General features: G+C 52.6%; 5 protein-coding genes across 5 annotated transcripts; 3 read left to right on the top strand and 2 right to left on the bottom strand.

Annotated features, from left to right (window-relative positions):
- Nucleotides 1-331: 331 nt before the first annotated feature.
- On the top strand, nt 332-1,216 carry EsH8_I_000681 (P-loop containing nucleoside triphosphate hydrolase protein; the record flags this gene model as incomplete). The annotated part of the gene is made up of 4 exons (XM_083268094.1): nt 332-381; nt 535-607; nt 681-700; nt 808-1,216. The coding sequence occupies 4 exons, from the start codon at nt 332-334 to the stop codon at nt 1,214-1,216; spliced, it is 552 nt and encodes a 183-aa protein (XP_083118532.1).
- A 1,913-nt stretch (nt 1,217-3,129) lies between these two features.
- On the bottom strand, nt 3,130-4,266 carry EsH8_I_000680 (glycosyl transferase; the record flags this gene model as incomplete). Its single annotated transcript, XM_083268093.1, has 1 exon — nt 3,130-4,266. The coding sequence occupies one exon, from the start codon at nt 4,264-4,266 to the stop codon at nt 3,130-3,132; it is 1,137 nt and encodes a 378-aa protein (XP_083118531.1).
- A 2,312-nt stretch (nt 4,267-6,578) lies between these two features.
- Nucleotides 6,579-8,176, top strand: EsH8_I_000679 (pyridoxal phosphate-dependent transferase; the record flags this gene model as incomplete). Its single annotated transcript, XM_083268092.1, has 4 exons — nt 6,579-6,600; nt 6,733-6,987; nt 7,039-7,297; nt 7,357-8,176. The coding sequence occupies 4 exons, from the start codon at nt 6,579-6,581 to the stop codon at nt 8,174-8,176; spliced, it is 1,356 nt and encodes a 451-aa protein (XP_083118530.1).
- Nucleotides 8,177-9,758: 1,582 nt separating this feature from the next.
- On the top strand, nt 9,759-11,998 carry EsH8_I_000678 (Six-hairpin glycosidase-like protein; the record flags this gene model as incomplete). The annotated part of the gene is made up of 4 exons (XM_083268091.1): nt 9,759-9,937; nt 10,021-10,379; nt 10,435-10,735; nt 10,792-11,998. 4 exons carry the CDS (start codon nt 9,759-9,761, stop codon nt 11,996-11,998), a joined length of 2,046 nt encoding a protein of 681 aa, XP_083118529.1.
- Nucleotides 11,999-12,317: 319 nt separating this feature from the next.
- On the bottom strand, nt 12,318-12,902 carry EsH8_I_000677 (GNAT family N-acetyltransferase; the record flags this gene model as incomplete). The annotated part of the gene is made up of 1 exon (XM_083268090.1): nt 12,318-12,902. The coding sequence occupies one exon, from the start codon at nt 12,900-12,902 to the stop codon at nt 12,318-12,320; it is 585 nt and encodes a 194-aa protein (XP_083118528.1).
- Nucleotides 12,903-12,990: the final 88 nt, after the last annotated feature.

The raw sequence follows: 12,990 nt of genomic DNA, 5'->3' as shown, positions 1-12,990 counted from the left end.
TCCATGCTCGCGAGACTTGACTTGCGACATTTGGTCGGCTACCACGGGTCATACGAGACATTTTTATTCCTAATTTTGAGAGGCGTCTGAGCGCAGCGAATACTTAAGCATCCAAACCAGGACCCCACCCGTCGACTTCCTCACCGTCTCGCCGTCCTTCTTGAACGAGACATCACCGTGCCGCCGTCAACCACCATCCTCGCGCAACACTTGGTGCCCTCGTGCTGTGACTGGACCCAAAACCAGCAAGCGCCCGCGACTCACTGTTTACCCGTTTACGAAACCCTACGATCTTACTCGCGACAGCGCATCGAGCTCGACATCCACGACCATGGCGGGGCTGTTCCGGAAGGTGTACGACTGGTTATTGAGGACGTTTTGGTGAGTGCACTGTGTTTACGGTGATGGACAGCGGGGTGGTTCCCAGCGACAGACGGCCCGCGCGCCCCGACTTTACCCCGCTGCCATCGCGCCCACTCTACCCCTCGACCATGACGATGATTATTGCGTATGAGTACTGATTTGCGACGGCAGGGCGACGGAGATGGATGTGACGATGATCGGGCTGCAAAATGCGGGCAAAACATCTTTACTTCGAGTCCTCGCAGTAAGTCTTTCCTCGGCCACCCACGCCGTCCGCCACGCCGGATGCGTTCGTTTGCTGACCGTTGCGTTTCCAGGGCGGAGAGTTCACGATCGAGTAAGCGACCCTACCCTTTCCCAAGGACTCGAAAACAACATGCGTGTGGTCTTTGGCGTAGTTGGTCTCGGCTAGCAGCATCTTCGGCTAACTGAGATCTCGTGTAGCTCGATCCCGACGGTCGGATTCAACATGAAGCGGGTGCAACGAGGACATGTTACACTGAAATGTTGGGATATTGGTGGCCAGCCCCGGTTCCGGACCATGTGGGAGAGATACTGCCGTGGCGTGAACGCCATCGTCTTTATCGTCGACATTGCCGATTTGAAATTGCTGCAGCAAGCTCGCGAGGAGCTCCATGCTCTCATGGACCAAGCCTCTTTGAGGGAGATACCGCTGCTTGTTTTAGGGAACAAGTCGGACCTTCCGGACAAGTTGTCGGTCGATGAGTTGATCGATGCGCTCGATCTCAAGTCAATAGGCCACCGTGAGGTCTGCTGCTACGGCATCAGCGCCAAAGAGGAGACGAACCTGGATGCTGTAATCCAGTGGCTTATGAAGTGGGCAAACAGATGAGGTGGTTCGCCCAGGCATGCCAGGACCCCTTTCCGCCGCAATTTGAACTTGTGTTACCACTCGCGTCCATTCTCCATATCTCCTCTGGCGGGGATCTGGGTAACCGGCCACAAAAAGGTTAGGCAAACCATGGTTCGAGATGTGCTGGGAAGGGCTCTGCATGAGGCTCGGTATCGAGGTGGTGTTGTATCGAAATTCTCCTACACAATATGCGAAATATTTGGCGTTGTTGGTCGGTCTGCGACTGCATCAGTAGAGCCAGTGAGCCTGCTTGGCCCCATTGCATTTTGCCCATGTCGCACGCGCGGGGAGGGCGGAAGGCACCTGGCAGTTGCAGGATGCTTGCCTCTCGGTGGGAAAGGCTATTGCCGGGTTGTTCTGTTCGAGAATGGCCTAACTAGCCTGAAGATGGACACGCGCGCGCTTGTGCTATTAATATTAAGTCAAGACGGTAGTGGGGAGGAGAAAGGGTAAGAGAGTAGTAAGTGGCGATGACGATGCTCCGAATGTAGATCAACGAATATCATGACTGATGCGCGATCGCTTGATCACTTGCACGAACCACATCTCTTTCTTTGACGAGTTTGCGGCAGCACAGCGGCCTATGGGACCGGTCAGAGACGAAACACTCCGGCATGGAGTGTTTGCGACGGGCCTCTCCAGAGGCATGGCGGGATGCGCCGAGCCTGAGCTAGGCGGGAAAGGTCCTAATGTTTGGTGAGGATATCTGGGTGAGGTACAAGAATAGCACTGGCCAGGGGGGGAGGGGATAACGCCGGCAATCTTTTGGAGAGATTTTGGAGGGGTAAGTGCGAAGGGGGGAGAAGGAGGAGAAAAAAGTATCCAAGGGGAGAGGGGAGGGAATAGAAGGAAAGATATGTTCTGTTTCGTCACGGCTCCTTTTTTTTTTTTTTTTTTTAAACTCTTCCCTTTCCTTCCCTCATCTTTTCTTGCCATTCCTTTCTGGAGCTACGCAGCCTGCGGACGGAGACACACAGACCAGAAAGTGCCAGCGCATCGCGCATCAATGCATCAGTTTCTCGCGGCCCGTGGCGTCGTGATTGGTCCGCCAACCGACACTTCCGCACGCTGCGGGCATGGATGACATGCCGCCGTGCGTTGTCTGTTTCCCGAGGAGGGGGGTTTGTTCTCAATGTCTCGGAGGGATGATAGAGGGGTCTTGATTTCTTTCGTCTCGAGGACGAGATGGATAGGGGCGGGTGTTAAGCGCTGGGAAGGAGAAGGCAGCTTGTTTTTTATTTTACTTCAAAAAACCAAGGGTTAAAGAGAGGAGAAAGAAGAGAGAGAGAGAAGAATAAAAATGTGGTTTTCGTGTTTGAAAAAGGGAGACATGTGTTTGGAAACGACCTCCCCGGGGACGGCCAAGGATTGGGCGATGCCGCGATGCTTGTCAGGGATTGCCTGGTGATTTTTGACCCAGCCGATACACTGCAAGAGGTTCGTTCAGTGGACGGCTGCTCCCACTCTCCAAACCCCACACTAACAGGCCAGAGGGAGGAGCTGTCCTTACGGCGGATGTTGGGAACTCTCTACGTTAACGAGTTCATCATCTATGGCTGTCTCTCCCTGATTTACCCACTCACCCACTCACCCACTTGTGGCAACATTGATAAGTTTCAGATGCCTCGTTCTATAAGGTTTTATTTTCGGAAAACGACTCTTCTAGCGCAGCAGAGGGGTATTCCAACTCTTGGCATCCCGTTATCCAAACCCACAATCCGAAAGACCGTTTGCCCAACTCCTTGCTTGTGCTTTTTAACCATGCCACTCAGTGCCCCTGGCCCTTTGAAAAGCCTATTAACCAATAATACAATAGTAATACGACACCCTCTCTCATTTCATGGCAAGCATCCTTTTTGAGCAGTATACAAACACAGAAAGCAAGCAGCGGATCATGGATAATCAGTGAACCCAGCTGATGGACCATCTCGATTCAACATGTAGCCAAATCTCTTCGGCTCATCCAGCAACGTGCTCGGCACGTCCGTATTGTTCTCTAGGCGCACGAACTGATCAACATCCCGGCCCCATAAGTCCTTCCCATTCCTGATAGCATCCGCTATCCGGTTCTTGTCTCGGAACCGTTCGCCGTTCATCCACTCATGTGAAAATGAGGCCATCTTGGTGAGAAATTCATCGACCGTGGCAAAGCAGCTGGAGCAGTGCCAACAGGCATTTGCGAGATTCGACTTTTCGAGATCATAGAGCGGCTTGAAACCTCCGTCCCCCATCCGTAGATTAGCAGGTAGGATGGTTCGTGAGCCTTGAAAGAAGGTAGCCTGTGGGTGTTCCCATTCGGGCCCCATGTGCAGGAATTGAAAGCTATAGTAGTAGAAACGACTGCGCAAAGTTAGACGACGCGGAAATTGGCATGTCCTCAACACCAGCAACGTCTCGGGGCGGGCAATCTCGTCGACGTCTGCAACGAGGATGACATCCCCGTACACGGGGGCCTGCTTTCCGGTAAGCTTCGGAAAGACTTGGGTGTACATGGCATTGCGCTGTAGGTCCTCATAGTCCCATGACCTCGCTGGATTAAAGGTCGGGGGAAACTCCAGCTCGTGGTAGATGAGCTTGTCGTGGTAAGGCCTGAACCGGTCCCAATTCTCCTTGATAGTAAGTGGCTTGGGCTTTCCGGTAAACGTCTTTGGGGACTCAACGACGATGAAGTAATCAACGTAGTTGTAGGTGGCGTTTAGACGAATCTCCATCCAGTCAAGCTCCGTGTTAACCATGAAGAGATCGTAGATTTTCCGTTGGCCAGTCTCCGACTGTAAAGTGAAGACAGGATATCCGTGGTGTTTGCAGAATTGATTGGCGGCATTGGATGCGTAGAAACCTTGGTTGTCGCTCGCATTGCCGAAATTGAAGCCATTCTTGGGGAGCTTCAGAGACAGATCGAGGGCGGAGATGCGATGATCGAACCTGTCGAGTGAGGGATGCTGGCTGGCATACAAAACTAGGCATACGCCAATGGCTAGTACAGTTTTCAGCAGAACTTGTGTACCGACGTGCCACTTAAGAACCATGATGCCGAGTGAGAGGTGATGGGCGAAAAGAAAGCCGTTGGCGGAGCCGTCTAATGGCGACTGGTCGGTATGGCCTTGGCGGCAACGATGAGATCGTTCCTCTTATCGACACAAATCCCCGGGGGGGAAGCAGTTGAAATTGTCAGAGGAGATGGTTCCTAGGCATCCATTACCGATTGAGGGGGGAAGCCAATTCTCAAGAAGCAGGAGAGCGGGAGGCAAACACGCGCTGGGCAGCTCAGCCCCAGGGGAAAGCGTCCGAGCCGCGGGTCATTCGTGGGCCGTAGTTGCCAGCTGTACCATGCTTTGAGAAGCGGAAGCTGTGCGTTCCAAGGATAGGCACGTGAAGGTGGGATGAGAATACTGTGTTTGTGTTGAAGCTCGGACAGGCTTGAGCACTCCAGTATGCCGTCGCCAACCAAGTGCGAGTGGCTTTTACATGAATTGGTTCTGGACAAAGTGCGAGGATTGAGGGACAGGTGAAAGTTGGCACATTGGCAGGGTGGCCTATTGGGACAAAGCTAACCATAGCTTGCCATAAAGGGAGGTACCAGAAGCATGATACCGCTTCAGACAAACCCAGGGGAGTCCCTGGGCCGACATCACATCAGTCGAGATCCATTGCCTAGCGCGGTGGATAAATGACAGGACAATCTATTGTGTAACTTTACCTGTGCTGACAGCCGACCACCAGTGGGTTTGCGGTAGAGCATTGGTTGTTCAGGTGCGTTTCGAGAATGACAAACAAGTCTTCCGACCCGTCCCACATGTTGACAAGGAGGGGGTGAGCCAAGTCTGTTCGTGTTTGGATTCGGAATCGCACTCTGAGGGGAGGGGCCACAGTCTGCTCGTAGCGAATGCCTCGAGTGGAAGGAAGCCTGGAAGGGCTCAGGTCGTGAGCAAGGGTGTCGATTGCTATGTCGAGCGTGGTGGTTCACTCGTATTACATACCTAATAGAACTCCGGGACGCAGGGCGCGGTGCTAAACCTGTGCAGCTAGGAAGCTGCCACTCCCAAGTCTTATTAGGAAGAAGCTTTGCCGGGGCGTTCTAGTGGGGCCCTGTCCATTCCTCACAAATGGTGATGCATCAGCCAAGCAGGGGGCGTCCTCTCGGAGGGAGGGTGTATACATAACAATTCTCCTGCAAGTCGACGACCGTCCTTCAGACGAGGTACACGGTAGAGGCAGTGAGGAAACTCAGTTGCGTAGCCGGGTGAAAATTCGTCTCAACCTGCGGATACGGGTAATGCTAAGCAATACCCCTGCGCAAGTGGCGGGCTCGTTACGAGGGCCCCATCGGTGGGCGGCGGAATTCCACGAGGTTTACGGTAGTGCCTGCTACCAATGACCCATGGTGGACTGCGGATTTAATTATAGACAAGTGCACACCCTCCTTCTTGCCTTGCTCTGTGGCTACATAGTCTATTGCTTGCACTAGAACTCTGTCGGCGCCCAGTTCTGCCTTCGTCCGACCTGTTTGTCCCGCTGTTCCAAGGCCGTGCAACGAGCGCCTTAGAGGGAGGAGCCTCAATCCGGCGCCTACCGATACATCCGCGGCAGTATTCAATAACCTTCTCGTCTCAGGATCGGCAACATTCAGTGCTGGCTATGTCTGAGCCACTGTCCTGCTGCCGGGGTTTCACCCTTCGCCAAGCAAAGTTTCTTCATGGGCCAACTTGGCAATTGGACTTCCTGTGATCCAAGCTGCTGCTGCCTGAAACGTCTTTACTCTTCATCAGCCTCCGGTTGATTCCGTGCCGCAAACCCCCTTGTTGGCTCATGCTCCTATTACACGTAGTATTGCACGATATGCATAGTATAGTATCCGAAAATGAGTAACCAACCCCCACTGCTTCCCCAAACGCCCCACCACTATCAATTGTGGCCAATCCCGCGCCATGACCCTCAAATGGAGGGGGTCAAGATAAGATAATGGCACTAGGGGCACTTATCCGAAGGGACAAATCCAACCACACCAATCAATCAACCCCCTCAAGCTAGCTAGCTACATTACTACTTGTAAACCACATGATTGACCACTAGAATCGCCAGTGTGTCCTCTCAAGCAACCAACCAGCAAATGATTTCGAGGCCTTAATGGCAACCCGATACCGCAGTTTTTATTCTCTAGCTTAACCTGGGCTTTGGCGTGCATCATCGTCAATCTTGGTGCCATCTGTTTAGCACTCTGAACACAGTATCCGCCGTGTTGATTGGTATACACAGACGCTAGAGAACACCCGCCTTGCATAAGAAGAAGCCTTGGAGACCCCGTAGTTGATATCAAGTATCTTGCCTATCACGAATAATAATGTCCGCAGTCGGTATAGCTCGTAAGTTAGTTGGGGGACAGTGGCGGCGTCTCGAACCCCCACCCCTGGCCTATTACCCTAACTCATCCAACCTTGTACATCTGATATTCAGTTCTCGGAGCCGGGTCGGAGCACTAACCGGAGCATCCACAGGTCTGTCCGGCCTGGGCGCGCCATTGCTGCGACGTCGCAACCCGTCGACCCCGCAACGGCTGCCAAACGCCTTCCAATTGTCCAACCACCGCACTACCCCAGACGCCAAATTCTCATTTCACACTTCATCGACTCGTTACTCGTCAGAAGTCATGTCTCCAGCTGCTGTCGGCAGCCTAGCTAACAATGCTGTTGGTGCCCCCAAGCAAAATGCTTGGGTTGGCTACCGTGGCGCTGCAGGCTTCGACTTACGAAGTAAGTAGACCCTCCTCCTCTCTGCCGATGCCGTCAAGTAACCGCCAAAAGGTGATACCATGACCACCCCAACGCCCTCAATGCTTGCTGCCATCCAAGCCTGCAGCTTACTGGATGACGTCTTCGTTGAAGACCCAACGACAGCTGAGCTGGAGTCACACGTGGCTGCTCTCGCTGGCAAGGAAGCCGCTCTTATGGTTCTCTCGGGCACTATGGGCAATCAGATAGCCCTTCGGACACTCCTTACGCAACCTCCGTACAGTGTCTTGTGCGATCACCGCTCCCACATCATCAAGTACGAGGCTGGCGGGTTCGTGTGGTCTCGTCCTGACAGTCTTTTGACATGTTAACTAACCCGATCATTGCTAGTGTTGCCTCCCTCTGCGGCGCCATGGTTAAACCTATCGTGCCGAGAAATGGAGGTTACCTAACTCTAGAGGATATTATGGCCAATGCTGATGTCGATGACGACGTCCATACCTGCCCCACCAAGGTCATCAGCTTGGAAAACACCCTCAACGGTGTAATTACGCCTCTAGCTGAAGTTAAGCGAATAGCGGAGTTTGCGCGTCAAAATGATATCAAGTTCCATTGCGATGGCGCCAGGCTCTGGGAGGCCGTCGCATCGGGCGCTGGGAGTCTATCCGAATACTGCTCGTTGTTTGATACCGTCAGCCTATGTTTCTCCAAAGGTCTAGGTGCTCCAATCGGAAGTATCGTTGTGGGCAGCTCGGCACATATCAAGCACGCTAGATGGGTGCGCAAGTCCATCGGAGGCGGTCTGCGACAATCAGGCGTTGTTGCAGCTCCTGCCAGGGTCGCCGTTGACGAGACATTTGGAAAGGGGCCCAACGGGGAAGGCGGTCTCTTGAAGTCATCTCATGATACTGCGAAGAAGATTGAAGAGCTCTGGGCTGGATTAGGTGGAAAGCTTGTTCATCCAGTTGAGACCAACATGTGCTGGCTTGACTTGGATGCAGCAGGTTGCAGTACCGAGGCCTTCGTCGCATTCGGGAAGGAAGTGGGCTTGAAGCTGATTGGAAACCGATTGGTCATACACTATCAGATCGCTCAGAACCAAGACGAGGTTCTACCGCGGCTCGAGCAAGTGTTTCGACGAGCCCTGGAAGGCGGCAATGCAGGGCCAACAGATGCTCTAGGACCGTCGAGCATCTATAGGCCACGATAATATTATATCGTACTCAGAGCGGTACTCAGAGCGGTGTCTCTGCTCGTGGACTTGGCGGACATCAGAGGGATTGAGTCAATTACCTAGAAGGTTCAAGAGGAAATGCACTCGACTACTTCATATCCGTATTCCTTGATTGCACAAAACTTAACCGCGATAATTTAGCGGATCAGAACAAAGCACTTTGAAGCCAGGGGTTGCCAGCATGTGTGCCACGTTTCGTGGCTGGCAGAATCAACCCTGCTGGGGTTCGATGGCTAGTGGAAATTATGCCACCTGCTCGAAAGATACATATTATCAAATATAATAAATATACCTCCGCGCTTGTATTTAGGGACCTTGGCTACACCATGAGGCAGACTCACCGCCGGGAAAGCCGATGAAACCCAACCAGTAGAAGTGGCGTGACATCTAGGAAAGCCTCGTGTTAACGCGAGCCATGGATGATCACCTACCTACTGATTGTGTTATGCAATCTGGCTGGACCTTTTCAGCACCCGGGAGCGTGCAGGTCATAAATCAGACGACTGCTGTACCAAGGGTTCCACGTGAGCTTAGAATGCACGCCAAGTACACCAAGGACAAGTTTACCGCCGCTGACATACTTGACCAGGTAGGCGTCAGGCCCAGTACGGGGGCATATCCGGGGGATTGTGGAGAAAGCTCTGGCCGGGAGCGCCGAGCTTCTCCGCATGGCCGGTACGGCTCTCCAATTACAGTTATGGGATGGTCTGACAAGCATCGCGCATGGTAAAATACCCCGCCAAGCAAGCAAGCTCCCAGAGAAGTACTTTCCCAGCTGACGTCACAACAAACGGCTCCAGTGGAATGACATACGACGGCCGTCACCCAACTGGACTACCCTAGCTGCCCAACTCCCTGGACACTTATACTAGAGCTCCCCCGGATTACCTTCAAGGTAACCAATCGGTCTAATGACGCTCTCATAGCGGCTCTACCGCGGCCTTCCACGAAGCTGGAATATGCGGGGAAAACTGTCCGTCTGCAAGCGGGACCGACGGAGCAACCTTCTAGCTCCTTTCTGCCTTGCTTGGTGTGCCAATATTTGATCTAAATCAGCAAGGTTGCGTGTTGTGGCGTTCAACGTGTCGTCTGCCGTGCCACTACCAAGATGCTCTTGCCGGGCTACGACACCAATTTGACTCTGGCCAAGCATGTTTCCAAGCCCCAACGGCAGCACAGTGGTACCTTTTTCGGTCACTCACGTAACTTGGGAATCTGAATCGTCCGGTCACAATGTCTGACATCCTGGAAAATCTTGACTTCACTCGAAACCCCTGCTACTACCCCTCGTCTTCCGGGCCTACCTTTGCTTTGCCTTACCTTAGGCTGCCGGCGATCCCTAACTGACGATGAACCCGTCCAAGCCTCCCTCCACGCGCGAAGCTCCGCTAATCCTGGCAGCAGCTCGCCGTGGGTATGCGTCCCCCCCATATATATATTCCCCATCGCGAGCCTCGTCGTCCCAAGTCACCCTGATTTCCCTGCATTGCCTGCTCTACTGTCTGAGACCGATCAACTGTACGAAGTCTAGCTCCAGTCACGAGCTCGATTAGACGCCATGGTCAATTCCGCCTTGGCCTTCACAGCTCTAGCTGTTTTACCTCGGGCAATCCAGGCTCTATACCAGAATGGCTCCTTATATGCTCCTTGCGATTCACCTATTTACTGCCATGGCGACATTTTGAAGGAGATTGAACTGGCGAGACCCTTCTCGGACTCTAAGACATTTGTGGATATGTAAGTCTAGCAATAACCCCTGTATCACATGTGCTGTCAACCCAAGATTTGCTCTGACGCATTTTTGTTTTGTTGATTTACAGGCCCGCAATCAGGTCTTTGGAAGAGATTCAGGCTGCTTTCAAAACCCTCTCGAAACCGCTAAGCAACAACACGGAACTAAACGACTTCCTCCGCGCCAATTTTGCTCCAGCAGGCGGCGAACTGAAAGAAGTCCCCAAGGACCAGCTGCAAACAGATCCGAAGTTCCTTGAAAAGATTGACGACACTGTGATCAAGGAGTTTTCCCGGAAGGTCATTGACATTTGGCCCGACTTGACCCGCACGTACGCGGGTTCCGGAAGCAATTGCACCGACTGTCCGAATAGCTTTATTCCTCTCAATCGTACTTTTATCGTTGCCGGTGGTCGTTTTCGGGAAAACTACTATTGGGACAGCTACTGTAATTAATTTTTAAGCCTCTTGAAGATTTCTTGCTAATTTGTTCCCTCACGTAGGGATTCTTGAGGGCCTTTTACGCACCGGGGGAGCTTTCACCAACATCTCCAGGGACACAGTCGAGAACTTCCTCGATTTTGTGGACCGGTTCGGCTTTGTACCCAATGGAGCTCGAATTTACTATCTGAATCGCTCACAGCCGCCGTTGTTGGCGCAAATGGTGCGCCTCTATGTTGAGTACACTGACGACAGGAGCATTCTCCAGCGGGCCGTTCCTCTCCTCATTAAAGAGCATGATTTCTGGACGACCAATCGAACCGTTGAAGTCAATAAGAATGGAACCACATATCGTCTGAACCAGTGAGGGGCATTAGTGCACAAAACGTTCGGTCGGATGCTGATATACATAACCTCAGGTACAACGTGACAAATACAGCACCAAGACCAGAGTCATACCGTGAAGATTATGTTACTGCTTCCAACAGTTCATATTACGCGGCAAGTGGAATCATATACCCTGAAGTCGGGGGTTCTCTGAACGATACCGAAAAGGCCCGCGTATACGCCAACTTGGCAAGTGGTGCTGAAAGTGGCTGGGACTACAGCTCTCGATGGATAGCTCGACCCGAAGATGCGACGAGAGATGTCTACTTCCCTCTCAGGTCTCTCAACGTTCTCAAAACTGTGCCTGTGGAGCTCAACGCCATCCTGTATTGGAATGAGGTGACCATTGCTGCTCTACTCAACTCCACAGGGAACAGCACTGAAGCGGCCGTTTGGAATCAACTGGCTAACAACCGAAGCGAGGCCATGTATGACCTGATGTGGAACTCGACCCTTTCAAGCTACTTTGACTACAACGTCACTTCGGGAGCTCAAAATATTTACATTCCTAAGGATGATGACGCCAGCGATGTCGAGACCAATACTGCCGGGTCGGAACAGCAAGTAGTGTTCTCAATTGCGCAGTTCTATCCTTTCTGGACAGGCGCGGCACCGGCGCACCTCAAGAACAACCCTTATGCTGTCAAGAAGGCGTATGAGCGCATAGAGAAATATCTGGACATAAAGAAGGGAGGCATTCCGGCTACGAATCTCAAAACGGGACAACAATGGGACCAGCCCAATGTCTGGCCACCTCTGATGCACATCCTCATGGAAGGACTGCGGAAGACACCCGCCACCTTCGGAAAATCCGACCCTTCCTATCGCGACGTTCAGAGTCTTGCTCTCCGACTTGGACAGCGTTATTTGGACTCCACTTTCTGTACCTGGTATGCGACCGGAGGTTCCACGAGCGAGACTCCCCAACTTCAGGGCTTGTCTGCAGAGGATGTTGGGACCATGTTTGAGAAGTACGGCGACAACTCGACTAATGTCGCAGGAGGTGGGGGAGAGTATGAGGTGGTAGAGGGATTTGGATGGACGAACGGTGTTCTCCTTTGGGCTGTTGACGTGTTCGGAAACGACCTGAAGCGGCCTGACTGTGGAAACATCACGGCGGCCAATGTTCACCCAACGAAGAGAAGCCTGCCTCAGCGTGCGGTCGAGTTGGACTACTACGATGCGGCCTGGACCAAAAAGTTTGGTAGGCGCGCAGTGGAGGCCAAAAGAAGGGCGTAGGGTCGCATATAATCCCTGGAGATTTAAAAATTCCCCATTGTTGTATTATGACCGGCGTTGAAGGCATCGGATACACCCGGACGCCGTTCCATTGCTAGAGAGCGCCTTGAATGATGAAATGATAATGTTAATATACCAACGCTGTCACCCCACCAACAAGCTCCTCGCTTTGTGTAATGTTGAAACCTTACAGGTACCATCTGATTGATGTGGAAGCCCTGCATACTGCCATCCTATTGTTGAAATCATGCCCCGGGCCTATACTCCTCAAAAAGAAACCGCCAATTCGAATTGAATCTACATTGGACGCCTATGATATTTAAGTCAAGCTCTCATGTCTGAGAATTGAGAACAACAGCAGGTCGAGAATCTGACCATGCTTTTCAACGGCTTGCCTCTTGGCACCCTCGTATGTCCATCCACACTTCTCAACTACTCTCCGACTCGCCGTATTAGTACTAAACATGGACGCTTCTAACCTCAAGAGCTTGGGGTTTCTCTCGAAGCAGAACCTGCAAAAGGCCACCAAGGCCTCGCTGGCATAGCCTCGTCCCCAATAATCTTCCCCGATCCAGTATCCAAGCTCCCAGGTGCGGTGCTGCACATCATTACTGCGACTGATGCCAACGTTGCCGATATAGACTCCATCATTGGCCCTGCAGATGGCGAAGTTGTTGCCCGGGTCTTTGGCGCAGATGGCAAGCCAGCCCTCGGCGTGCTCCAGCAAATAGGGCGACGGGAAGGTATCGCGCATGTTGGCTGCAATCTTGAGGTTGTTTGCTAGTCGTGCCATGTCTGGAGCGTCCGTCAGGATAGAAGGCCGAACGAGGAGCCGCTTAGTGGTTATCACCGAGTCGCCGGCGATAGCATGGCCGTCAGAGGTTATCTGTGGTGAGGATGTCATGGTTGCTGATTAGACGGCTACGTATCGGTCCTCGACCAAGACGGGGATTTGCAGCTGTGACGGAGCAGAAAACCTCATCACACTTGAG

The sequence above is a fragment of the Colletotrichum jinshuiense genome, chromosome 1 (assembly GCF_051148585.1).
Source record: "Colletotrichum jinshuiense chromosome 1, complete sequence".
NCBI lineage: Eukaryota > Fungi > Ascomycota > Sordariomycetes > Glomerellales > Glomerellaceae > Colletotrichum > Colletotrichum jinshuiense.
Note: the sequence above shows the minus strand (reverse complement) of the source record. Positions and strands in the feature narration are given on the sequence as shown.